This window comes from Zingiber officinale, chromosome 5B (genome assembly GCF_018446385.1).
Source record: "Zingiber officinale cultivar Zhangliang chromosome 5B, Zo_v1.1, whole genome shotgun sequence".
Classification (NCBI taxonomy): Eukaryota; Viridiplantae; Streptophyta; class Magnoliopsida; order Zingiberales; family Zingiberaceae; genus Zingiber; species Zingiber officinale.
The window spans coordinates 126,920,671-126,947,604 of record NC_055995.1 but is presented as its reverse complement, the minus strand read 5'-3'; the positions used below and the strand labels follow the sequence as shown (position 1 = coordinate 126,947,604).

At 36.8% G+C, this 26,934-nt stretch overlaps 3 protein-coding genes and 1 pseudogene across 3 annotated transcripts; 1 reads left to right on the top strand and 3 right to left on the bottom strand.

The window, feature by feature from the left end:
* On the top strand, positions 1-15,697 carry LOC121985897 (annotated as a pseudogene).
* Positions 15,698-18,510: 2,813 nt separating this feature from the next.
* Positions 18,511-19,113, bottom strand: LOC121985895 (rapid alkalinization factor-like). The gene has a single exon (XM_042539606.1). The coding sequence runs from the start codon at positions 19,058-19,060 to the stop codon at positions 18,710-18,712; it is 351 nt and encodes a 116-aa protein (XP_042395540.1). The 5' UTR covers positions 19,061-19,113; the 3' UTR covers positions 18,511-18,709.
* Positions 19,114-21,813: 2,700 nt separating this feature from the next.
* On the bottom strand, positions 21,814-22,370 carry LOC121985896 (rapid alkalinization factor-like). The gene has a single exon (XM_042539607.1). The coding sequence runs from the start codon at positions 22,324-22,326 to the stop codon at positions 21,994-21,996; it is 333 nt and encodes a 110-aa protein (XP_042395541.1). The 5' UTR covers positions 22,327-22,370; the 3' UTR covers positions 21,814-21,993.
* Positions 22,371-23,216: 846 nt separating this feature from the next.
* LOC121985893 (pentatricopeptide repeat-containing protein At4g15720-like) lies at positions 23,217-25,786 on the bottom strand. The gene has a single exon (XM_042539605.1). The coding sequence runs from the start codon at positions 25,746-25,748 to the stop codon at positions 23,997-23,999; it is 1,752 nt and encodes a 583-aa protein (XP_042395539.1). The 5' UTR covers positions 25,749-25,786; the 3' UTR covers positions 23,217-23,996.
* Between the last annotated feature and the right edge of the window lie 1,148 nt (positions 25,787-26,934).

The following is a 26,934-nucleotide window of genomic DNA, read 5'->3' as shown; positions in this document are numbered from 1 at the left end:
TCCTTCTTCTTCTTCTTCTTCGATCGCGAACGCCGCCTGCGGCCTGTGGCCTGCCTCCCGCCCCTCTCTCTTTCTCTCCCATCTCTCGTTGCCTTCCACTCCAAGAAACCCCATTGTCCTTCCCCTTTCCCCAAAACCAATAAGGGTTCTCAATCGCCACTCCTCGATCTCCTTCCCCATTGCCCCTCCTATTCCTCAGATCTCGATCCGCCGCCGCTCCCCTCGCAAGTCGGATCTTCCCGTGCCAATTAGGATCCGAGGTCGTACCTCTGCCCGGCGCCTTTATTTCCCTCCGATCTGATTCCTGGATCTCGTATATCGCCTCCCGCGGTCGCCAAGTTGGCGCCCCAACGCAAGGCGCAGCGCCACATGGGTGGTGGCCAGTTTCAGCAGGGCGCCGTCGCCGCCGGCGCGGCGGCCGCCCTGTATGACCACCACCCTGGCGCCGCGGCTGGTCCTGGCGGCGAAGATGCTGTCATGGCGCGGTGGCTCCAATCCGCTGGGCTTCAGCACCTGGCATCGCCCATGGCGTCGTCTGACAATCGCGCGGTTCCAAATCTCCTGATGCAGGTGAAGCCACCTTCGTCTGACTCCATGCTTCTTGATTCTTTTTCGTATTGCCTGATGAATAGCTTTTGAATTTTTCTTTAATTCTGAATAGTTCAGTTGTAAATTGTAATATTTTCATGTTTATTTTTACACTTACTCGTTTTGTCTGGCATTGACTAGAAAAATTGTTTCATTTGCATTATTAGAATGCATTTCAAACTTTTTCTTGTTCTCTGTTGTACCTAACACACCGAACAAAAGATGATTTTCTTTCATTACTAGTCTGTCTGAATATTTTTCTTTAGACGTCTTAGTGAAAGGATCTGTAGAAACTTTGTTATTCATATTCGTTTGAATGTTTGAATCGAATGTTAGATTATTAATTTGGAATGAGTTAGTAATTGCATGTTTGAGAGATGGGTTTGGCAATTGGCAGGGATATGGACCGCAGACAATGGAAGAGAAGCAGAAACTTTTTAAGCTTTTTAGGAATTTGAATTTCAATGGGGAATCTGTTTCTGAACCCTATATTCCAACAGCACAAAGTTTGGGTGGCCCTAGTGCAGCAGATGGTTTTTATTCACCTGAATTAAGAGGGGAATTTGGAGCTGGACTTTTGGATCTTCATGCAATGGATGACACTGAGCTTCTTTCAGATGTATGTTCTCAGAGTTCTTGTGCATTCTTCCTTCTTTTAATTTCTTAGCAGAAATTTAATGGTTTAGGAAATTCACTGTTTGCTGTTTCAATATCCTAGTACAAATTTAATGTATGTTATCAATGAAAGTTTGTCAAATTAGCCTTGGAGCAATAACTTGTTAACAACAAAATGGCTATCTGCTTTCATCTAGTAATTTCTTGTAGTTATCATTTCTTATAAGTACTTGTTTTCTCATTTTCCCCTTCCTTTGCAGCACGTCTTTTCAGAACCATTTGAGCCATCCCCATTCTTTGCCACGAAAGGCCTTGATGATGAATATAATGGATCTCAACCACAAGGGCGTTTGGATGGTAATATCAAGTCATTGGACAATGAAAAAGAGATTAACACCAGAGAGAACAATGTTGCCAAGATCAAAGTTGTGGTATGCTAAGAAATTTGGGAACGTGCTTTCTTTAAAGTGTTGTCACCTAAGATGCTAACACTCCTTTTTATTTCATTAGTCACAGTTTCTTTTTTCATTTTTTTTTGGAAAGTGCATGCTTGAAAGAGCAATATGCTTTAATATCAGTTCAGCACACCTTTTTTTTTTGCGTAAATTGATCTGTTAATAGAATGTGATCATTAAGCCTTGAAGCAAAGAAGATTCAGGTATCGACTCATTTTATTAGGGCTATTTTTTTTTTCTTTTATTCTTTAAAACTAAAATAACATTGTTTGGCTAAGGAAATTCAGATAGATACCTATCTGTTCTTTCTCTAGCGACACTGGATATATGGCCACAAATAACATCTTATCCCTATCTTTTGCCTTGGGTGGAACTCAATAAAAAAAAAAGAAAGAAACAGTGTCCACGGATAATTTATTTTGAAGATTCGTCGCCTTGATTTCATTGTCTATAGCTTAATGTGCCACATATTGTATCTTATCTCTGTCGACATGCAAGAAGGCACGAGATCTCCAGAAAACAATCCACGAGTGAAGATACGGTTCTTGACGCTCCTCTGTGAGTGATGAAGAGGGTGCGAAGCTAGGGCTCCCCGCAACGAAACTTCTTGGAGGTACGCCTCTTCCTCAGCCTTGTCCCCTTCTTCGTCAGCCTTGTCCCCTTCTTCCTCCTCTTCCTCTGTTCCCTTGTCTGTCTCTTCCTCCATGTTGCATGCCTCCTCTACTTCATCATTCTCGAAGCAACCGACACCCAACCTGTTGGGATCTTTGTATTGGTGCAATCTGAGCGCGGGCAGAATGACGGTATACTACCGTTTTGGTTGAGTCGAGGTTAGAGTTAGACTCTATCTCTTTAAGACGGATTTGCCCCGTACATGGTGCTCACGGAACACGGCAATCGTCTCACAAGATACAACGACTTTATCTTGCGATAGCAATACTGCAAATCGCAAAACCTCCGAACCAAAGAAGGCTTCTCGAACTTTCCAATGCAAGTATGGAATGCAATGCTTGTTTTGCTTGGAAGGCATTGAGTGAGTGAAATGAGGATGTGAGGGACTTTATTTATACTAAATGAAGGGGTATAAGAACCTCTTGGTTCAATTAGATCTCATCCATCCATTTTGAATTGGATGATGTAGATCGCATCCTGAGGCACACTTCCTCTTCATAAGATGCCACCTTTTAACTATCCAAAAGGCACTTAAACCTTTTAATTTCTCATTTATAATTTCTAACACAACCAAAACAGAGTGATAGTGTTCTAGAAGCGTATCGTTCTGGTCTCTGGCTGCAACTTCAAAATTGGTTGATTTTTTTTTAATCGGCGCTCGGTATCAGTTTACGCAAACTAATTTTGGGGTGATCGGCCTAGCAAAAGTTTTCCACTAGCCATTAGAATAAATCGGAAAGCGCTCACGTTCTTAGGTCAATCGTCCATTAATAGAAATTCATCTGTTAATTCGTCGATTGAGACTTGATGCTTAGATGTCGGGAAACTGAGAAGGTGCCTTATTGCTGCACCATTCCCCAGGGTTGAATCTTTAAACCTTATAGTTTGTATGAAGACTCTTCATCATGATTACATCATCGATAGCTAAATATGCAGTATGACATTAACATAATCAGTTGCTACCTGATTATTCTATAGATAGCAAACTTGCTAATCATACTTATCTAGTTAACCCATAGTTACATAACTAACTTCTCTAATTGGTAGTAACTTGTAAGCAGGGTTGAAAAATTCATTAATATTTTGATTCTATGAGATTGATCATCTTATCAAATCAATAAGATTTTAATTTTGCATATCTTGTGATTGTGAATATTGGCAATGTTAGTGTACGAACACCAACATTTATTGATGTTGTTTTCAGAAGAATTTGTGCTGTGCATGCCATCTGAGAATAAATGGAATATTTCTAATGATGTGATGATAGTCTATGTGGTTTTTGTCAGTGTAATCATTCAGGAAGATGGATATTACAATTTTACCTGTCTAAGTGATAGTCTGCTTTTGTTCCTCAAAGCTTCTTAGCCCTGGTTCATATTGAAAGAGAAATGAAGTGGTGAAAGAAGCAGATCCATGGGACCTGACTTTGTTTAAAAAGTGCTTGATCAAAATGGAGAAATGACGTAAAAACATTTACTAAATACAATTGGAAGAACATAAAACATTCTTAAAATTTAAAAGCATCACATTTATGCACATGCTAAATTCCTTCCAAATGAGAATTTATATGTTGAAGTGCAGTAGTCCCCCTTCTATTTTTTTTTTTAATTTCTCATAAAATTTTGCTCACAGGTTAAAAACACATAGATACTCGTTATCAGCTTAAATATTTATGATATGAAGATATTTGTTAGTTTTTATAATTTTATACTGCATTAGATGTCCAGTTAATTTTTTTTCCTCCCATTTCTCATCATTTATTTTAGGTACGTAAAAGGCCTCTGAACAAGAAGGAGAGATCCCGAAAAGAGGATGATATTGTCACTGTAAATGACAATGCTTGCTTAACTGTCCATGAGCCTAAGCTAAAGGTATTGCTTTACTGCAGAAAATTTGACAGTTTGGCTCTAGTTAAACAGTTATCTGTCTGTGAGAAATGTTGTTGTTGAACTTGTTCTAAATGCATGACTGAAAATGTGGTTGGCAAGACCAAATAGTAAACACCTATAGTTGTTATAAGGTTACTTGGTTATTTTGCCATCATCCAACTTTTCATGTCTGTTTTAATGTGGTAGGTTGATTTGACTGCATATGTGGAGAGACATGAGTTCTGTTTTGATGCTGTTTTGGATGAGCATGTTACTAATGATGAGGTAAGTGAATTAGCTCTCTCTTTTTTCATTCTCAATATATTTGTGCACTCATGTATCAAATCATCAACAAGTTAACCCCTTCTATAGCATTAGAGTATTTTTAGCTGTTTCTGATAATTATTTTCCTTAAATATCTTCATGCAGGTATACCGTGCAACAGTTGAGCCAATTATACCCATCATCTTCGAGCGAACAAAAGCAACCTGCTTTGCTTATGGTCAAACAGGTATCTTTAGAAATATGATGACCTGGATCTATCATCTTTTACTCACAATAATTTACTGGTTGTTTTAGTCTCTTTGTCTTATCTTACTGATCTTGCTTCATTAATTTTAGGCCTTATTTCTCTTGGAGAGATAGTAATTTGAAAGAATGAATATATAAAAAGATGGAAAGGTGGAGGGAAGGAAGAGATAGTAATATGGAATGAAGATAGAAAAAGATGGAAAGGTGAAGGGGAGGGATGCCAAGAAAATTATTCTCTTTGAGTAGTATCCTTGAATGAATGGAAATGAGGAAGATGGATCATTTTGTTTAATTAACAAGTGTTAATTTGTTTTCCATATGATTTTGTGTGGATGAGTTAAGAAGGATGGTGTTTTTCATCTGATTTTGGGCAGATGAGTTAAGAAAGAAGGAAGCTTAAATTCATCTCTTTAAATGTGTGTCTATCATTTTCATTTGATGAAGGAAACAAGAATAGATGATTCATCCTTTGATTTGTTTCACGTTCTGAATCTATCCTTCGACTTATCTCTTCAAGGAGAGATACTTGTGTTTTATTGTAGGCATTTTAGACAAGGGACCACATGCGATATATGGTCCCTTTAAGTGGTATGGGTGCCTAGGCAGGCCAGCTGGTGCCTATGTGGGATTGATGAGCTATCTATGTGATGAAAAGAAAAAACATTTTCACTAAAGAAGGCTAACTCTTATTATTGTGAAAGACCAAATTAAGTTTGTGATGAGGTAGAACATAACTTGTCGCTTAGAAGTGTTAATTTTAAACATTTATTGAATAGTTTAGCTATTTAATTATGTGTGCTTCTAATAAATATTACCTATTCTACATTGTTATATTATATATGTTACATTGTTTGATTGACATATACTTTTCTATATGTAAATATGAATTGGATCAATTAGCATATTATGTTAGCTAGTTTTTTTTTCAATATATTTACTTTTATTTATTTTTGTAATACCAACCGTAATGCAGTGGACTGACCATCTGCTCTTTGAAACTACTCTTAAACCTTACATGGCAATTTACCTTTGTAGTGTTTTCCCCCTTTTATCAGGATGTTGAGTGAATACAATATTTTATGCCCTTCAAATTTAGATTTAATAATTTTTTGTTAAATTAAACAATATAGTACTGTGGAATTGGATGAAGAGAAAAAGAACTTAAATCTTTTTCATTATTTTATAATTTACAAGAAGTCCAACTTAAATAGGAGGATGCAAGAGACATTAGAAAGAAAGATTACAAACAAAAGGAAAATAAAAATCTCTCTTAATTACAGATTTAATTCCTTTCCTTCCATGTCAATCTCTATTAATCACAGATTTAATTCCTTTCCTTCTATGTCAATCTCTCTTAATTATCAAATCAAATCAGATCGGAATATTCTTTAATGTTGTCAAATCAAATCAGAATATTCCTTAATAATGTCAACACTCCCCCTCAAGTTGGTGCAAAGATATCTATCATGCCCAACTTGTTGACTTGAAATTCAAATGCTTGTTTCAACAAGCCCTTAGTCAACACATCTGCCACTTGCTGTGAAGTTGGCACAAATGGCATGCAAATTATCCCTTCATCGAGTTTCTCCTTTATAAAGTGTCGGTCAATCTCAACATGCTTTGTTCTGTCATGTTGAACTGGATTTTGAGTAATGCTGATCGCTGCCTTGTTATCACAGTACAACTTCATAGGGAGATTAATTTCCTTAGTAAGATCTTGTAGGACCTTCTTAATCCAAAGAACCTCACAGATACCTTGAGCCATAGATCTAAATTCTGTCTCGGCACTGCTTCTTGCAACTACACTTTGTTTCTTGCTTCTCTAAGAAACTAAGTTACCCCAAAGAAATGTACAGTACCCTGAAGTTGACCTCCTATCAGTGATTGATCCTGCCCAATCAGCATCAGTATACACTTCAATCCCTCTCTTATCAATTTTCCTAAAGAAGAGACCTTTCCCTGGATTCCCTTTCAAATATCGAAGAATTCGATATGCAGCTTCAAGGTGCTCTTTAAATGGAGAATGCTCACAGCAAAAGCAATATCAGGGCGTGTGTGTGACAAGTAAATCAACCTTCCAACCAATCTTTAGTACCTTCCTACATCTGCAGGAGTTCCCTGTTTGACTTCTCCAAGCTTAACACTAACATCTATTGGCGTTTCTGATGGTCTGCAGTCATTCAATCCAGTTTCTTTTAAAAGATCCAGAATATACTTCCATTGGATAACCACAATGCCCTTCTTGGATCTTGCAACTTCCATTCCCAGAAAATATTTTAGTTGGCCCAATTCTTTAATCTCAAATTCTTTTGCTAAGCTTTGCTTTAATCTGCTCATTTCTTCAGCATCATCACCAGTCAATATTATATCGTCCACGTAAACAATCACCACTGAAATCTTGTTTTTGGTGGATCTTTTAGTAAATAGAGTATGATCAGATTGACCCTGAATATATCCTTGACCTTTAACAAACCTTGTAAACCTGTCAAACCAAGCTCTGGGGGACTGTTTGAGTCCATATATAGACTTTCTCAGCTTGCACACTTTACCTCCAAATTTCTCAGTGAATCCAGGTGGAGGTTCCATATAAACCTCCTCTTCTAGGTTCCCATTTAAGAATGCATTCTTCACATCTAGCTGATTCAATGGCCAATTAGCAGCTATAGATAAAAGTATTCATACTGCGTTTAATTTAACAACCGGAGAAAAAGTCTTAGAGTAGTCTACTCCATAAGTCTGAGTGAACCCTTTAGCTACAAGGCGGGCCTCGTACCTCTCCAAGGATCCGTCTAAGTTGTATTTCACAGCAAATACCCACTTTCAACCAACAACTGTCTTCCCATTAGGAAAATCCACATTCTCCCAAGTAGAGTTCTTCTCCAAAGCTTTCATCTCTTCAAGAATAGCTTCTCTCCACTCAGGAACATTCAGGGCTTCCTGGATGCTGTTAGGAATGGATACACTAGACAATTGTGAAATAAATGTACAATAGGAAGGTGAAATATTTTCATACGACACAAAGTTTGACAGGGGATATTTTGTACAAGATCTAACACCTTTCCTAAGAGCAATGGGAAGATCCAGTTGACTAGTAAACTCAGGATTACCTGGAAGATTGGGTCCTTGTGAATCATGAATTTCATGATTGAACCTCTGATTGGATTCTTGAGGATGCTGGGAATTAGGGCCTTCCTTCTTCTTTGAATAGACCAGACCTTTATATCGTTTCCCATCCATTTATGTTATTTCATATTGTTTATTTTGAGATGGCATTATCACAGAGTGTTCTTGTTTGTCGATAGACTCAATATTTTCCCCATTTTCTACCTCTTTTAGTGATAGAGCATCATTAGGAACAAGTGCAAAGGTTAAGTCAGATTTATCAACACATTCATCTTCATTAGGTTTGTTCTCCCCCTGAAGATGAGTGTTTTGGTATGAAGTTTCCTCAAGAAAAGTGACATCCATAGAGACAAATATTTTTTTTTGAAATTGGATCAAAGCATTTGTAACCCTTTTGATTGTTGGGGTATCCTACAAATATGCATTTATGTGCTTTTGGATCAAGTTTTGATTTTCTAGGATCAAAATTTTTTAAAGGGATGTTTTTCACTAACCGAGAATTAGGAAAGCATTCTGTGAAAACCTGGATTGGACTTCTAAACGACAAATTTCGAGTTGGCATTCGATTAATCAAATAGGTTGCTGTCAGAACTGCTTCTCCCCAAAGATACTTAGGAACTTTAGTTGTAAAACTTAAGGCTCTAGCAACTTCAAGGAGATATTTGTTTTTCCTTTCAGCAATCCCATTTTGTTGGGGTGTATAATTACATGAACTTTGGTGCACAATTTCTTTCTCATCAAAAAAATTTCCCAACATATTGTTAAAGAATTCCATTCCATTATCACTTCGAAAAATTTTAATCTGAGTCTGAAATTGAGTTTGAACCATGTTATAAAAATTTTTGAACATCATTGCAGCCTCAGATTTTTCTTTTAGCAAAAAAATCCATGTGACCCTCGTATGATCGTCAATGAAAGTAATGTACCATCGTTTCCCAGAAAGAGTGGTAACCCTAGAAGGACCCAAATATCACTATGAATCATAGTAAAATGTGCTGATTTTTTGTATGGTTGAGGTTGAAAAACATATCGATGATGTTTTGCTAATTCACATTGAAACACTGACTGCTCTTTATTAATAAACAGCTTGGGAACCAACAACTTTAAATATTGAAAACTAGGATGACCCAATCTATAATGTCATAACAAAATTTCACTATTATTTGGAACAGAAATATAGTTGAAACAAGTTTTACGCTGAGCCTTCATTAAAGAGGTAAAGCCCACAATCCTGTTTAGCATCCCCAATCATCTTCCCCGAGGTTAAATCCTGAAATTCACAATGCGAGAAACAAAAATTAGCTCTACAATTATGATTATGGGTGAATTTACTAATGGATAGAAGATTGTAGGAAAGGGTGGGAACATGTAGAACATCTTTCAATGTTATAGATTGAGAAATAGGTACTAGTTCTTTTCCTGCAACAGTAGCAAAAGAACCATCTGCAATTTTGATTTTTTGATTCCCTGCACTTGGTGTATAAGAAGAGAAATATTGCGAAATACTAGTCATATGATCAGTAGCACCTGAATCTAAGATCCAGAAGCCATTAGATTTGGTACATGCAAGAGTACCGATGGAAACAATACCTAAATCAGCAAGGGCACATGAAGGATTAGAATTTCCTAAGGATTGGGACTGAAATAGTTTTTGTAAGTGCTCCATTTGTTCCTTAGTGAAGGGAAAAGGTTCTGAGGAAGATTGCTGCTTTGGATCAGAATGGTTCACATGAAGGGCACGACTTTCATGTGCTCCCCTTAACTTGTTATCACTGCCCTGTTTCTTCTTTCCATATGTTGGTTTTCCATGCAACTTCCAGCAGTTTTCACGTGTGTGCCACGGTTTTCTGCAATAGTCACACCAAGGCCTTTGCTTTTCTGCACCACGAACTGCAAGAGCGGACCCTTCCAGTTTTGGTTTTGATTCAGGAATATTTTTTAGCATCACATATCGTCTTGCTTCTTCCCTACGTACTTCTGAGAAAACTTCTCTTAGAGGAGATAAAGGCTTTCGTCTCAGAATACGCCCTCGAACCTCATCGAGTTCCTTGTTCAAACCAGCCAGGAACACAAATACCCGGCCTCTTTCTATTTTTTTTTTTATAGCGAGCACTATCATTTGGATTTTCCCAATCTTCTTCTTCAAACAAATCCAACTCCTGCCAAACAATCATCATTTCATTATAATAAGCTGTTACCTCACGATCTCCTTGCTCCATTTTCCACTGTCGAGTGTTTAATTCGAACAATTGAGAATGATTGTCCAAATCTGAATATGTGTCTCTAACAGCTTCCCACACATCTCGAGCTGTGGGTAGAAATATAAATGGCTTTCCAATCACAGGATCCATAGAGTTTATTAACCAAGCAGTGACCATAGAATTTTGAGACCGCCACTGCTCGAATCTTGGATCCTTTGTTGTTGGAGGTTTAATTTCACCATTTAGATACCCAAGTTTTCCTTTGCCGTTTATTGCCAATCGTACTGTCTGAGACCACTCAAGATAATTTTTTCCATTCAGTTTATGAAAAGTAATCTAGAGAGATCCAGTAGAGTTGTCAGGAAGAAAACCCGCCATCGGTTGAGCATTTGCTTGGGCTTTTGCCTCCAAAGGCATCATCTCACTCCCAGCATCTGAAGATGTTGGACCAGAGCCAACCATGGCTGCCTTGAAATTCATCCTTACATCCTATTGGTCTGATACCATGTGGAATTGGATGAAGAGAAAAGAACTTAAATCTTTTTCATTATTTTATAATTTACAAGAAGTCCAACTTAAATAGGAGGATGCAAGAGACATTAGAAAGAAAGATTACAAACAAGAGGAAAATAAAAATCTCTCTTAATTACAGATTTAATTCCTTTCCTTCTGTGTCAATCTCTATTAATCACAGATTTAATTCTTTTCCTTCTATGTCAATCTCTCTTAATTATCAAATCAAATCAGATCGGAATATTCTTTAATATTGTCAAATCAAATCAGAATATTCCCTAATAATGCCAACAAGTACTGATGAAATATTCCCTACCTTCATTATGAATGTTCGTATCAAACTGAGTCTTTAAAATGCCTTAAGGGTTGGATAAGAAAGTTTATGGGATAATTTATGTAGGTTTCAGCTGCTTAAGTCATATGTGGAGCTGGTTCTTTAGCTATAATATGATAGGCAACCCTAATTCTGAATTAGAGGTCAAGATAGCTTGTTGACTTCACAAATCGTATGTTACATGAGCATCTTTCAGAGATTATTTAACCTGACTTTCACTTCTTTCAATTAATTGTTCCTGTTCAAATTATATACTTTCTTATCTTGTGGATAAAATGAATGGACCTAACTTGGTACTAATTCTAGAACTGCTATCCATGGGCTAAATATTCCACTTGGTTTATATTTGTTTAGGTAGTGGAAAGACATATACCATGCAACCTCTGCCTCTCCGAGCTGCAGAAGATATTGTTCGCTTGTTAAAACAACCTTTTTACCGCAATCAAAAGTTCAAACTATGGCTTAGTTACTTTGAGATATATGGTGGAAAGCTCTTTGATCTTCTTTGTGATAGAAGGTTGGATTGTAATACTCTGACATGAACTTATTTTATTTGTCTCTATAGTGGTTATTTTCTAAATAGCCTACTTTGTGTTTACTTGCCACATTCCATGTTGTGATAGCGAAGGTGTTATTTCAAATGGTGCTGTGTTATATTCATTGATCAAAGTTAAAGGTGGTAACGACAAATTTCTAAAATATTATTAGATTTTGATACCATTGTCTATGGCATGGTGGTTTGTTTTTCTAGGTATTTATTGATATCCATCACCTCATTTCATTTACAAACTTATATTTATATTATCAAGAATTATATCTATTCAGTCATAAGATATATCATATCCTACTAAGTTGTTGTTCAACTGTTATGACATGATATCTCAACTAATATTAATTAAAGTCAACTTAGATGCCATATCCTTATAATTTAAACCAAAGAACATGAATAAAATTAAAGAGACCCATGCTCTAATTGACATAAGAGTATGTAAATAAAGGGTGATACATTTTAAGGGCAATTATTTGTTTGTTAACTGGGAGAACTAATTCTCTCTGAATCAATCAAAAATGTTTCTGCACAAATGGAGCTGACAGATAGCAATTAGCTATATTTAAATAAAAAAATAGCTATCACCATTTAATTTAGCATTTTCTTTAGCTTTTAAAAGAGAATTTTAGCCTACCCCACTTAGCGAGATAAGACTTGTTGTTTTAAAAGAGAATTTAATAAGATAATGATTCTTTCTCTTTTTTTCCCGTCTCTTTCCCTCTGGAGAAGACTACATGAGCGAATCATTATCATTTCTCTCCCTTTTGGCATGGCTTCCTCCTCATTTTCTACCCCTCTTGGGAAACATGGCGTAGAAGTATAATAATTAAGCTCTTTTGCTGTATCCCTTTTGGGAAACACAGTGTAGAAGTAGTGTAGTATGATAAGCTTTATAATTAACCACATTAAAACTAATTTCTTGTGAAGTTATTAGAATGAATACATGGAGTTATGTGATACCGCCATACATTTGGCAATAACATGCTTTTATCCTAACTAATCAATACACACATTTTTGAAAGAAAAAAAAAACCTCCTATGCTATACGAAAGAAAGTATTCTGATGTCTTCCTGATCCCCATTCCAAAAGCTATTTGTTCTTAGATTAGTGATAGCATTGCAATTCATTTTGACAATGTTGGCAGGAAGCTTTGCATGAGAGAAGATGGAAAGCAACAAGTTTGCATTGTTGGACTACAGGAATTTGAGGTCACAGATGTTCTGATGGTTAAGGAATTTATTGAGAAAGGGAATGGTGCAAGAAGCACTGGTACAACTGGAGCTAATGAGGAGTCATCGAGATCCCATGCTATTTTGCAGCTAGCTATTAAGAAGCATAAAGAAACAGAAGATAGCAGACGACAAAAAGAAAATAATGATTTGCGAGGTGTCAAGGTGGTTGGAAAGATCTCTTTTATTGATCTTGCTGGGAGTGAGCGAGGTGCTGATACAACAGATAACGATCGCCAAACAAGGTCAGTGAAGAAGGGGTCCATTTTTTGTTTGTTTCTGTATATGTTTGAGAATTTGGATCCATCACTTTAATTGGACTGTTATATTAGTTTTTTCACAGCTATCTTTTACATTCTTTAGAATTGAAGGAGCAGAAATAAACAAGAGCCTTTTGGCATTAAAGGAATGCATACGTGCCTTGGACAATGATCAACTACATATCCCTTTTAGAGGGAGCAAATTGACCGAGGTGCTTCGTGATTCTTTTGTTGGCAATTCAAGGACTGTTATGATTTCATGCATTTCCCCTAATGCGGGTTCGTGTGAGCATACTCTTAACACATTGAGATATGCTGATAGGTATGGAGGTGTCTTATAAAGTATGGATAAATTATTGTAGCCATTTATAATTTGAACTTTTGGCAGAGCAGGGTTAAAAGTCTTTCCAAGAGTGGCAATCCTAGAAAAGATCAGGCTCCTGCACCATTGGTTCCTTCGGGCAAGGAATCAGCAACTTCATCGCAATTTACAGTTGAAGTTGATGATCTTGCTGAGCAAAATCAAGGTTCGAATGTAGTGGAACTGCCGAAGGGTAATGTAGACAATCTTTTTCAAAGCTCTTCTGAGCTTGATAGAAATTCTCTTGGAACAATGAATTACTTCCATGGTGGAAGGGAAGAGAAAGTGCAAATTCCAGGTTTGCTTGATAGTGAAAGAGCTGAGGTGAAAAGTAAGAATGTTGGTTGTGGCAATAAACCATATTCTATTCAGAATTCAGTTGACATCCAAGTTGAAGATAAAGTACCAAAGGTTTCCCCACCTCGTAGAAAATTACCAAAAGAAGAGAAGGTTGAGAGACAGAACAACTGGTCTAGAAAAGAGAGTGGACCTCAGCTGCTATCTTCTAGTCATAAGCAACAACAGGTATTTGATTCTACTTCTGATATCCCATCAAAAAAGTATGATCAGGAAGTTTCATACCATGAAGATGAAATAGATGCACTACTTGAGGTATTAGTTATATGTCTATAAATTTTGCTGATTATTGCTGGTTTGTCCCCTCTGAAGTCCTTAAATGTTGTTGTGACTTCCAGGAAGAGGATGCTCTTATAGCAGCTCATAGGAAGGAAATTGAGAATACAATGGAGATAGTCCGTGAAGTAAGTTCAGCATTTGAAACCATTTTTTTCACTTAACTAGAAATTATCTTAACTTTCAAGTGCAGAAACATAAACAAAATTTCAGCATCATACTTCACCATTTGAAATCATTTTTTTCGCTTAACTAGAAATTATCTTGACTCTCAGGTGCAGAAAGATAAACAAAATTTCAGCATCAAAACAGTGAATGATGCTATCCGGTTGGCACACACATATATTTTGTGTGTGTTTGTTTTTAACCTTTTGGTTTTGTGTTGGCTGTTTATATTGCATATCTGGTGGCAAACACAGATTGACTAGATATTGGAGCTACCTCCTTTGGACCTGTCTTTTCAAATTTATTGAAATGCTTCATGAACATTTTATATGTTAATAAGCAAGCATCCCTAAATGGGTTGGTCCTAAGTGGATAAGAAAAGGAGTTGACAATAAACAAAATGGAGTAATTATAATTAACTTGAAGAATAGTCCTGCAATTCGCTACAAATACGAACCATTGTCCATACTCTCTTTTGTCAAGCATCATTGATAGGCATATTATGATGAGTATAGAGAAAATAGTGTTCATCGCTATTTGGTACCCTACAAAATGCCATTTTCAGTGGCTAGTATTAATTTGAAAAAGCTTAAGCATTGTAAAAACTGATATGTTATATGACCTTGGATCTTTAACCTTCACTTGACCATGATTTAAATACTAAACATCTACCTATAAAACCAAGTCCTTATTCCTTCAATATTTATACTTATAGGATACAGGTAGTCTTGCATGATTTCTTGTACTAGTCTTTTTAAGTGATGCATGTATTTGAATAACATGTGATTATGAGCACATCGCATGAATATGCTTTCTTTGCTTCTTTGGCGTGGATGTTTCATTGTCCTATACAAATAGAACTCACTAAACATTCAACGTTTTTTATACTTTATATCTGGCTTATTCGTATGGCCACAATAAGCTGCATTGACAATGCTTTCCAGAGAGGCAGTTTCATATTTGTTCACGTGTGTCTGTTGCTCTAACTCGGTTTGGTTTTCATTTCAGGAAATGAATTTGTTGGCTGAAATCGATCAACCAGGTAGTTTTATTGACAACTACGTGAGTCAGCTTAACTTTGTTCTTTCACGCAAGGCTGCTGGGCTGGTCAGCCTCCAGGCCCGGCTAGCAAGGTTCCAGCAACGCCTGAAAGAACACGAGATCCTGAGCAGGAAAAAGCCTCCCAAATAGTTTCCTTTCAGCGCGCCCATTTTTGGGGACTTCCTCCCTTTGCTATTCTTTCTGGCAGACCACAAGAACCAGCCACCCGTACGAGAAGCTTTTGCCTTCTTAAACTGGGCATTGGCTCGGAGGCCTTCTGGCCGGGTGGAAGGTGCATGGACCGAGAGTGTGCGGCGCTTCACGTTCCATCCGCTTGAATCCTGGATCATGTTGTTTATGATATGTTGTTTGTTCCAAGCTACTTTTAATGTGCGTATATGAATGGTGAGGATGCGTGCAAAGTGTTTCGTGATGTGAGATAATAGTGGTTACAAAGGCTTGGTTATCTAACCAGGATGTTATTTTTAATATCAGGTTGAATATTGCAGCAGGATGTGCTCGAACAATGTTCTATATAATTTGCAGCAATTACTTTACATGCCTCTTTCAGTAAAAGCTCATAAGATTGCCATCTTCGAATTTGTAGACTTGAATTACAAAAATCATCCGGAGATATAGAGAAGGAATGATTTTTTTTAAAAAAAAAATATTAGGTGCGGCTGAGTCGGAAGAGGCGAATTAGGTTGGTGAAGACGTAAAGATGACATGCCGAGCAAGCTGATGACTTGAGTTCACGAAAGAGATGATTTCAAAGAAAGGTAAAACTCGATTGATTTCAATTTAGATGAATTTTAGGGCCATTCTCGGGATTAGTCGGGCTGAAGAAAACATGTGTCAATTAATTGATAGTTGAGTTGACAATTTAATTTGCTCAAAGAAATCATAAATAGAATAATTCTATTTTGGATTAAGTTTGGAGTTAATTGACTGATAACATCATCTAATCAATTAATAGTGACTGAGTTGATCATTTATTAATTAATGAACTAAATGTTTCTATTTTTAGTTGAGTCAAGTGAACATTGATATTAAAACTGCATTTAATTAATTGATGTTATAATATAAAAAAATAGAAGAGAATCATATTGATACGAAAAAGGTCGGACGATAATAATTGGATGACCTAATGGTTATAATACACAATAGAATAGTTCAGAAAAAGAAACGGTCGAGGAAGGCTATAAAAAGGAATAAAAAAGAATATTCAAAGACTAGCATTCCATGACATAAGGTTTCTCTCCTTTTTAAAAATTATCCAAGAAAGTAAAAAATATAATGGTGCATTTAACAGTGATCACAAAAGAATTATACCCCATAAAATAGGAACAAAATTTTTAAACAAAGTGAAATCTAAGTATTAGTTTGATTGTTCTTGTTCATTTAATTTTTTACAGTATAATTTCTATTGGATTAACCTCCTTGCTAAATTATTTAAGCGAAAATGCTAGGTCCCCGGAGCTATGGTGTCGTGATAAAATATTCAAGTTGTCATCCAAGTACCCACGATTCAAAATTTTTCCTCTAAATGAGGAGTGTAAATAAAGGATGCTGGGCTTCTGGGCTGGCCGCCGCGTGCGCTTACTGATTTATCCTGATAATCGATAAAAAATTTCCGTGGGATCGAATCGATCATCCTAAAAATAGTTAATGATACTAACTGAAATTATTATTTTTTTTTAAGTAAAAATTCTAGGAAGCTTTGTTGTTGTTCATCTCCTTTAGGTATTCCGGCCACGCTCTAAGTCTACGCTGGTCCCAATAAATAGTTCTGTCGTCACATTCAGCTTATTTCGAGTTCTTCTTTTCTTCCATCTCGTGACCATTCTTTGCTTCAAATTCTCATCAGTAACTGAGCAAACAAGTTTTATATATTTCTTTAATAAAGATATACAAATTCAATTTCCCATTCATAATTTTTCTAGGTTCCATTCCCCCAAGTTTTGGAAATAATAGCATATATTTTTACCACAACTAATACAGTAATTTCGATTGAAAATGGTATACGAGTCTGCTTAGGCATACTCGTTAAATGGATTAAAAGGATAAATTTGATAGAATACAGAGTGTTTTGATTTTTGCCCAAAGTGAAAGACCTCTGTGGAATGGACCCTTCTCATCCTCCATTGAATAGGGCAAATCAAGCTGTGCTTTGTTCTCATAGAAATGAACTTGAAAACCAAGACAATGAACAAACAAGTATTTCCTCTTCGAGTACAATAGAATTTGAAAGTAAAGGTGAAGATTGATGGGCAAATGAACTGAGTCCATATTTATAGTAAAAAAAAAGAAACAGGAACAAGAATCACCAAGCATTAAACTTCATAGTTATACCATTGATTTTTCTTGGATCAGTAGTCACCACCAACAGCAAAGATAGCTGTATCATAACTTTTCTGTTCTTTTTAAAAGGAAAACCATAACAAGGCATATTCTCACTGAACAAAGAAGCTACTCTGACTAGTAGCAAGTCAAACTAAAATTGCAGCATCCTACTCTTTAACATCTTTGATAAGGTCCTTAATTTCAAATCCCTGATTTTGTCAAACAGGCAAATGAAAAGCTACAACAGTGAGATAAATACTAACAAGCTGCAACTCAACAAGAATTAAAACAAAAGCCTGCTCAGAATCTCCTTTGATAACACATGCAGTGAAGATGGTTGCCAATATTACTTAAAAGCTCCAAGTAAAACACAATTATTGAACTTTACAAGGTAAAATTTTGAAGTTTTGGAAGTTAAAAAAATTCAAAGTCGCAGCTTTTAATCTCTCTAAACACAAGTCATGGGCACTATATAAACTCTCATTACACGCCATGTCAAGTTGCACAGAGCAAGTACTTCAAGTAATTGTATCTGCCCCACTATTAAAGCTATCGTACAGTCACAAACAATTCAATAATAACTTATGCAACTAACTTTTCAATGCCATGTCCCCTTGCCTTTATCTTTGCTTTTCTCATTCTTTAAATTTCCTTGTGGTTCCTAATGACTACAAGGAAATCTTGGTCATTATATTAAAGATCAGAGAGGGGATCAACAATATCAATGGCTTCTTCTTAAATGCCAATAATTCACTCCCATTACCCTTACCAAGCTCAATGTGCTACCAATAATTAGAGATGCATAAACAAATCAACCAAGGTGAGGAATAGGTTTGCTTCAATTATCCCAATTCCTTTTCTCTCATCTCTTCCAGGTGAACTTCAACTTTGCACAAAACCCACTAACCATTAGAAGATCAAGGTGAACTTCAACATAAACAGTGGAGTTTCATAGCTAGAAGCAGCAAGAAATCCAGGAAAGATTAACCAAATAAATCTAGAGGAAGCGAAATAGTTGGAGCGCAGAGAAGGAAAGGAAACTGAATTTTAACAGAAAATGATTTTTACACCGTTAATACAGCAATAGCATCAGTTCATACCAGCAAGAATAAGAAATATTTTAAAAATCAAACACAACGACCAACTACTACATACCAAATTCGTCAGTTTTCTTCCACAAAAACCCCTCTTTCCCAGAACCGAGCAGAGATCTAGGATTTCCCCTTTCATCCACGGCACTGGCTGATGGTGGAGCAGCTGCGCGAGTAGGGGTTGGCCTGGGCGCCGGGGCGGCAGTTGTAGTAGGAGGCACCGCGGCGGGAGCACGGGGTGGTGTCGCGCCTGAGGGCGCCGTAGCTTATATATCCAGAGGTGGACAGGATCCGGCGGCTCACCTCTGATCCGAGGTCGAACTCGTCGCCGGCGAGGCAGTCCGCGATGGAGCCACGGCAACCGGAGATCCAGCCGAGGGGAAACGCGCCAGGAGCCCCGCCGGCGGATGCAGGGCCAAGGAGAGAAGCGCTTAGGAGGAAGGCAAGAAAGACGAGGGCGCCGGCGCTTGGTTGTAGCTTCGCCATTTGGAGTGGAGGGCGATTCCTTTCCTTGACAGGGAGGAAACAAAAAAGGAAGTTTTTTTTTTAACACTACTATAATTTAAAGGTATTTATAATATAATTTAATAGCTCATTAACACTACTAAAATTTACTCATGCTTCCTACAGTGAACAGAATGATAATATAATTATATTTGGAAAGAAGAAAATTACTTTCCATCCGATTTAGACAGATTAAAAAAAATATCCACAGATGAATTTGTAAATTCTACCCATTAGATACAAAAGAAAATAATTTATCATTTTTTTACAAAACAAACAAGTGAAAAGTTGCGTCCTAGCATTTTTTTTACAATTTTTATTTTCATCCTCGCGAAGAAACATCGAATTCTCTTGACGGTATCCTTTCATAGTTATTGAGTTTCTGGCACTTGAAGCTCCACCAACAATTAATTAAGCTACAGAGGAACCAGACAGATTAGCGACAATGGCACAAGCTATCGGTCGGTACCTTTTCTTTTAATTTTTGTCCTATTTATTGACTTTCTTTTTTTTAAAGAAAAAAAAAACTCTTTAGATTTTTTTTTTTAAAATTATACACTATGTATTCAATCCTTCAAACTTAGTTCCATAAAAAAATTTTACCTATTAGTAAATTTAAAAGTGCTCATAATTACGTTTGATTTGTGTGTTTTTTTATTTTTATTTTATTTTTTTAAAAAAACGTGCATTTCAAAAACTATAGGGGCTCTTTGAAACCTCATTGTGTTCCTTTGGATTGTGCCATGATGGCATCATCCCAAGCAAGTGAGCCTAAATATTATTGATTAAATTCCCACTTTATTAAATACATTTTCTTTTACATGCAAGCATAAGATTTTTTTTTCCCCACGGTAAAGAAAAATGTTTTTATTATTTATTTCTATGCGTAATATGAAATGCATGTATTTTAAATAATATTTTATTTTAAACAAACTGAGAAAAAAAAAAGACGCCCTTTATTATTAGAATAATTGGGCGTCTTATTTCACCATTATATATTTATTTTTCAAAAATATTTATATTTTGACGTTATTATAGAAATTAGAGGTTCATACATGTCAACTTTAATTACCACTGATAAATTATATTATAGCTACTCTACATCACAACTGCTGTAATATGAACATTTTATCTCTATTAATATTGATCAGAATTAGATTATAAAAACACTTAAACTCTTATAAATATTAAAAACATTGTTAAAAAATTATTGTATCACGTATTCTATCCCTTCTTTAAATTTAAAGTATCTATACCAATTTGTTTAAGATAAAAAAATTAATTTATTAAATTTAAAAATTCACTTTTCGCTATACCATATATCAGCTTTTTTTCTTTCTCCTCTATAATATTTAAGGAAATCATTTGTTAAATTTAGAGAATTACTATTCATAAATATTAAATTTAGGAAATGAATAGATAGCTGATGTAAAGATGTTTAAGTCATTCTATTCAAAATTTAGAATAAAATTTTTGGATAAGGTAACTAACATTTATAAATAGTATTTTTCTAAATTTAAAAAATAAATTTTATTTTTTAAATATAGGAGAGAGAAAAAATAGGAAAACTGATATATGATAGAGTAAAAAGTGAATATTTAAATTTTAACTTTTTATCATAAATTATATATTTTAGATAAGAAAATTGATATGGATGTCCTAATCCATACAATATATATCAATTATAATATAGATAATTTATTTATCATCTTACTATTTTATTAAAAATCTCCTCCCTTTACTAACTACTTTTGGTGAAGCCTAAAATGAATTTACGTTACTGTCATTTTTTTCTATTCACATTAAAAATAATTTCAAGGTTTATTAGTAATTTCACAAGCGAAACAATCAGTGATCTAGAGTTCAAGACTCAGCTACGACGTATTATTATGAATTTTTCTCATCATTAATTTTCTCTGGTTGTTTTATATAAAAAAATATAATTTTCTTTAGTCTCACATCTTAGAATTGACAACAATATGATCAAAGAAACTTCTATAAATATTTTAGGCTGACGATGTTAAAAAATATATTTTTCTTAGTTTTTTTTTTTAAATAAGTATAATATTAAATTAAAATAATTTTTTTGCATAGAGAAACCCGTTGTAGAAGTTTATTGCTGGGATTCTCTAGCGTCACCCTTGCACTATTGTATGGGTCTGACGAATCTTATCCAAATAATTAAAATACTAGTGCACGATCACACTAGTATAGATAATATATGCACAATAATAACTATGAAATACGAAATCATAATTATAATTATATAACAATTTTTTTTATTTTTTCTTAATGTTGTTTTGCAATGTTACAAAATGACGCCGACAAAGGATGGGAGGGGGAAACTGACGCATGATGGATTTGCTTATCCACTATTGTGGCCGTTGACATGTCATTGTGACTTGGCCTTTTCTTTTCTTGTCGCTCATCTACAAAATAAAATAAAATAAACTAAAATAACTTTCCTAATAAATGTCATAATCAAAATTAAAAATATGCTCGATTGAGTGACCGATGTGACTCGATTCCGAGATTTTGTTTTTATTATTACAGATTTGAATCTCTATAATGAGACTGAATAAATATAAATATTAAATAAGATTAAAGTTTATTTTTAATACTTCAAAACGAATAAATTGATCGAATCACATTTGACTAAATTGGACTGGAAAAGCAGGGGATTTTAGAAGACAAGTTAATGCTTATTGTTCTTTAATGAAGAATTAAGAACAAGATTATAGAGACTTAATTTGATTTCATAGACATATATATATATATATATTTATTTTTTACAGCGGCAGTAACACAGCACGCCAACTGTTCGACCAAAACACCCAACGGAAAAAAAAAAACAAAAAAGCGCGCGGCACGACATCGGAACTCTTCACCTGACGACCATGGCCGTCCGTCCGTCATCAACCGCGGCACTGGTTGATGGCGGAGCAGCTGCGGGTGTAGGGGTTGGCCTGCGCTCCCGGGCGGCAGTTGTAGTACGACGCCCCGGACACCGAGCAGGGCGTCGTGCCCGGGTTCAGCGCGCCGTAGCTGATGTAGCTCGACGTCGCCAGCATCCGCCGGCTGACCTCCGTCGCCAGGTCCAGCTCCTCCCCCGCCGCCAGGCACTCCGCGATCGTCCCGCCGCACCCCGCCAGAGACGGGATCCACCCGAGGGGAGTCCCGCTCGCCCTGCCGGCGACCAGGACGGCGACGAGGAGGAGGAAGGCGACCGTTGTGCCTCTAATCGCCATTGAGGAGCAGCCGAAGGCTTGCGAGTTGGGATTGGAACTTGGACGAGGGCCAATGCATGGCTTTATAAATTATGGAGCTATTTCCGCTTTGCTCTTCGTTTTTTTTATATTTTTTTTCATAATTAGCCCTCGAAATTTGTTGAATGGCTCTGTGCAAATAATGTGAATTCGTGGGACAAAGTAAAATCAACACGGGGAGAAGACTTCTCGACGTTTGGTTGGTAGATGGAACTAAAGAAGGTTTGTTTAAGGGCATATGTCTTTACTGTACACTGCCAAATATTTTTGTTTAAGTTGAGATCAGTGATATGGTGGTTAACAGGTGATGTATCTTTGTCGAACCTTTAATTATAAGGTAGTTAGTGCATGGTTGGTAAGGGTTTGGTGTGCTCCCCTAATAGTAAATGCTAGCTTCCACAATAGAGGTTTAGGATGTTCAAATCGCGCACTCGATCGATCGAGCTTGGGTTAGGTCGTTTATGGCACCTCGTCGTTATAAATGAGTCAATTCGGATCAAACTTAATAATATTCACACTCATTGAGATAATTTGATGAAAAAGAAATAGTAGAAAGAAAAACTTAACTAAACAAAATGATGCTTGCTAAATCAATAGGTTTGGCCACCCAATTTAACTGAAAAGTCTGAAATCTGATTCGGTAATCTACTTATAGATTCTTACGCAATGTTGCACTTTGCTGTGTTGTTTTCGGTCCACACTGGTAATAACTGGTCCCAAATCACTTTCTTTTTAAACAAAATTAAAGAAACAGTATCTTTTAATATCGAAAAAGCATCTAATTATTGGACAATTGCGTGAGGTTGGGAGCAGTTTGGGACTGTGATATCTCATCCACAACAAACGGAAGGTAACTCATCCACAACAAACGGGAGATAAACTAAGTAACAAACCATTGCGGCTAAAGATGTTAAGGCAGATAAATCAGAACTCTCGCAACTATTCTACCAAACTTTGTATAAACAAGATGCTAATCAAGTTATCATTCACCATAACAATCACCAGTAGTTCAGCAATTGCACTCACCGAACAATTAATGCCATGGCGCAATGGGCTGTAGCATCAATCTAACATACTGAAGTCTTTGCTAACTAGCTCCATCGGTAAAGACTAGGTGCAGAGATCAACTCCCAGCATTCATCAGTATCGTAGATTTGAAGAAACTAAACGTTGCAATCAACCGTTTGATCTTTGCTAATCGGTATGTTAATATATCATCCTGACTCAACTTTAACAACTGCATTCAGTTTCATCATGCACTTTAACCAGTAAATCTTATCGTAGCTATCCAGCACCTGCACTTAGTTGTATCATCCTTGTCATGCGGATGTAGTCCAACAATTGCGACTCAGCTGGATCATTACACAATCTACTATTGCCTCACTGGCCTCTTGATTCTTGTTCAAAATTTTCACTAAAAAAATTGCATCAGATATCATCAACAGCGAGTGAATCCGTGCCCCTCATTCAAGACAAATTTTCAATGGAATCATATTTCTCCATCCAGGTAACATCTTTAGGGGAATACCAAGTATCAGCCAGCATCAGTTTCATTCATGGCCAAAAGATACTGTTGCATCCTACCTTCTTGGCACTGTTGCATCTCTGAAATGTGAGATTTGAGAGAGACCACCACCATTGAATCGATGCAATCACCAGTAGTCCCGACAAGTGCATGACCCATTCCTGAATAGGTGGAACCTATTCAGGTCCCTCACCACAATCTCCCTCTCAACAATGTCACTGACCAGTTTAAATGCCTCATGGCAGTCCCTGCACATCCTCAAGTTCTTCATCACCCTGATGGTCATCCCTTTAGGTGTGACTACCAGCCCAAACCCCAGAGCCAGTCTCTCACTGTGCACTCCAACCATTACGCCTTTCCCTTCCTCTTCAAAATCTAATTCCCACCCATTTCCTCTGCCAACATATCCTCTCTCCCTCATTCTCACTTCCAGCTCCTTCAACAGCTCCATCACCTCATCCTGCCTCACGCTGGCCGACGACACATCTCCTGTACGGAACACATAAACCACATCCTTGATCTCAACCCAGCTACAAGCAGGATCCTTTTTGATCCCTCGCCTTTGCATCTCTGTCCAAATCCTTGTTGCACCATCCATCTTCCCTGCTGCAACATATGCATTTGACATTGCCACATATGCACCAGCCACATCTCTGTTGAACTCTGCAAGCCTCTTCCCTGCCTCAACTGCTATGTCCAGGCGCTGGTGCGTCCTGCAAGCTGAGAGCAGGGAGCTCCACAACATCAGAGCATCATCGCCTTCGGCTTTAATTTGATTGGACAATTCATAGGCTTCATCGAGACGGCCTGCACGACCAAGCATATCAACCACACTAGCATAGTGACTTGCTATTGGCGTTATGCCATACTTGTCTCTCATCGAGTTCAGGTGCAGAAGGCCAGTGTCCACAAGGCCACAATGGTTGCAAGCATGGAGTACGCCAAGAAGAGTGATGCTGTTGGGCTCAATACCTCGAGCAAGCATTTCGTCAAACAGTTGCAGTGCGTGATCCCCAAGTCCGTACTTTGCAGAGGCGACTATCATGGCGGTGCATGGAATCAAAGAAGGACGATCAATGCAATCAAACACCTTACGTGCAAGATCAATGCATCCGCATTTTGAGTACATATCGATCAATCCATTCAAGATAACCTCATTTGAAGCATATCCTCGCCGGAGAACCGAAGCATGCGCAGTCCTCCCCAGGCCAAGTTTTCCGGTGCTGGCGCAAGCGCTAATGACGCTGGATAGCATGAAGTGGTTGGGCAGCAAGTGCGCACAAGAGCTCGCTCCAAGGAACTCGCCGAACAGAGCAATCGCCTGATGCCCGCGCGCATTTTGGGCGTAGGCTGAAATCATCGAACCCCAAGTGACTGCGTTCCGCTCGACCATTTCGTCGAATACCATACGAGCATCGTCGACATGATTGGACTTCCCGTACATGTTGACAAGGGCAGAGGCGACGAAGACATCCGACCGACTCCCGCAGGTTTCGCTCCGGGCGTGGATCGCTCGACCCGACTCAATGTCAGAGAGGTGCGAGCAGGCGTTGAGAGCAGTCGCGAAAGTGAAGGCATTAGGACGGGCGCCGGATACCATCATGTCGGAGAAGAGGGATACGGCGCCGTGGGGCTGGGAGGCATGGACGTAGCCGGCCATCAAGGAGGTCCAGGAAACGACGTTCCGCTGGGGCATTTCGTCGAACAATCTGCGAGCATCACCGACGCCCTCGCACCGCGCGTACCCGTGGACGAGATGGTTGAAGGCGGAGACGGTAAGGGCGCCGGCCTTGAGGAAAGCCGCGTGTGAGGAGGCGACGACGACCAGATCAGACGAACCTCGTAGCTGGCGAACTACGGCGGCGGATTCGAAAAACATCAGGCAAGAAAATCTCAATGAGCGTGTATTTGGACATAATTAAATCAAATTAATTCGTTTTTAGCAATTTGGTAACCATTATTTAAATAAAAAAAACCGTCTCTCGATTATAAAGAAATAAAATTATTTGTCAGCATAAAAATTAATTATTTTATTTATCATAAAAATTTATAATTTCTAAAATTCACTTTTGATTATTAATATTCTATTTAAAAATTGAGCAAAAATAAAAAAGCGTCCATCATCTTATGATGGACGTCATATTCCTAATTAAAATTAAATTGGCGTCCTATTTAATTTGAATGGTTCAAAAATATTTTATATTATTTCATCGGCACAAATATTTTTATATTATTTCATCGGCACGTAGAAGTTAATATATTTTTCCTATAACCTACATAAGTTGGTTACTAATTTCTACTATAGTGACTATATAGTATTTGATTTTACTATTTTTTTTTATTTTTAATATATAATTTTACTATTTTTTTTTTAAGTGATAACATGATTAACATAATATTTAAATAAGTAAAATAATCCTTGAAGACTCAATACTCATTACATTTCAAATGAATATTATTTAATCACGATCGATCTTATAAAGTTAGCACATAACTTCTATACATTGTAGAAGATAGTATGTAACTTTTATACGGTGTAAAAACTAGGTTCTATAATTTTATAACATTTTAATTTTATTTTTCTAAATGATAATTTAATTAAAATAATATTTCAATGAGTAAAATAATTATTACATATTTTATGACACTCGTTATATTTCAAATGAATATTATGTTATCATGATTAGGATGATAATGAGTCAGATTTAAATCTGACCCCATATTAAATCTGTTCCATTTGGGGTCGGTTTAAACCTGGTCAAACAGATTACGGGATGAATCTAAACCCGTTGACCAAGTTTAGAAGTCGACTCGGGACAGATTAAGAGTTTCAATGAACCCACCCTAAACCCACCTTATATATATTATATAGTAATATTTATATTTTATATTTATATTATATAATATAAAATATAAAATATACAATAATAATAATTTATTGTTGACTTGCATCTTTATTTTTTTAGTTTAGCGGGTGGCTGGTCTAATCTGCAATGGACTCGTTGGGTTTTGACAAAGGTCAGGGTCAAGGCGATGCGGGTTGAAAATTTAGATAGGATGAGTCT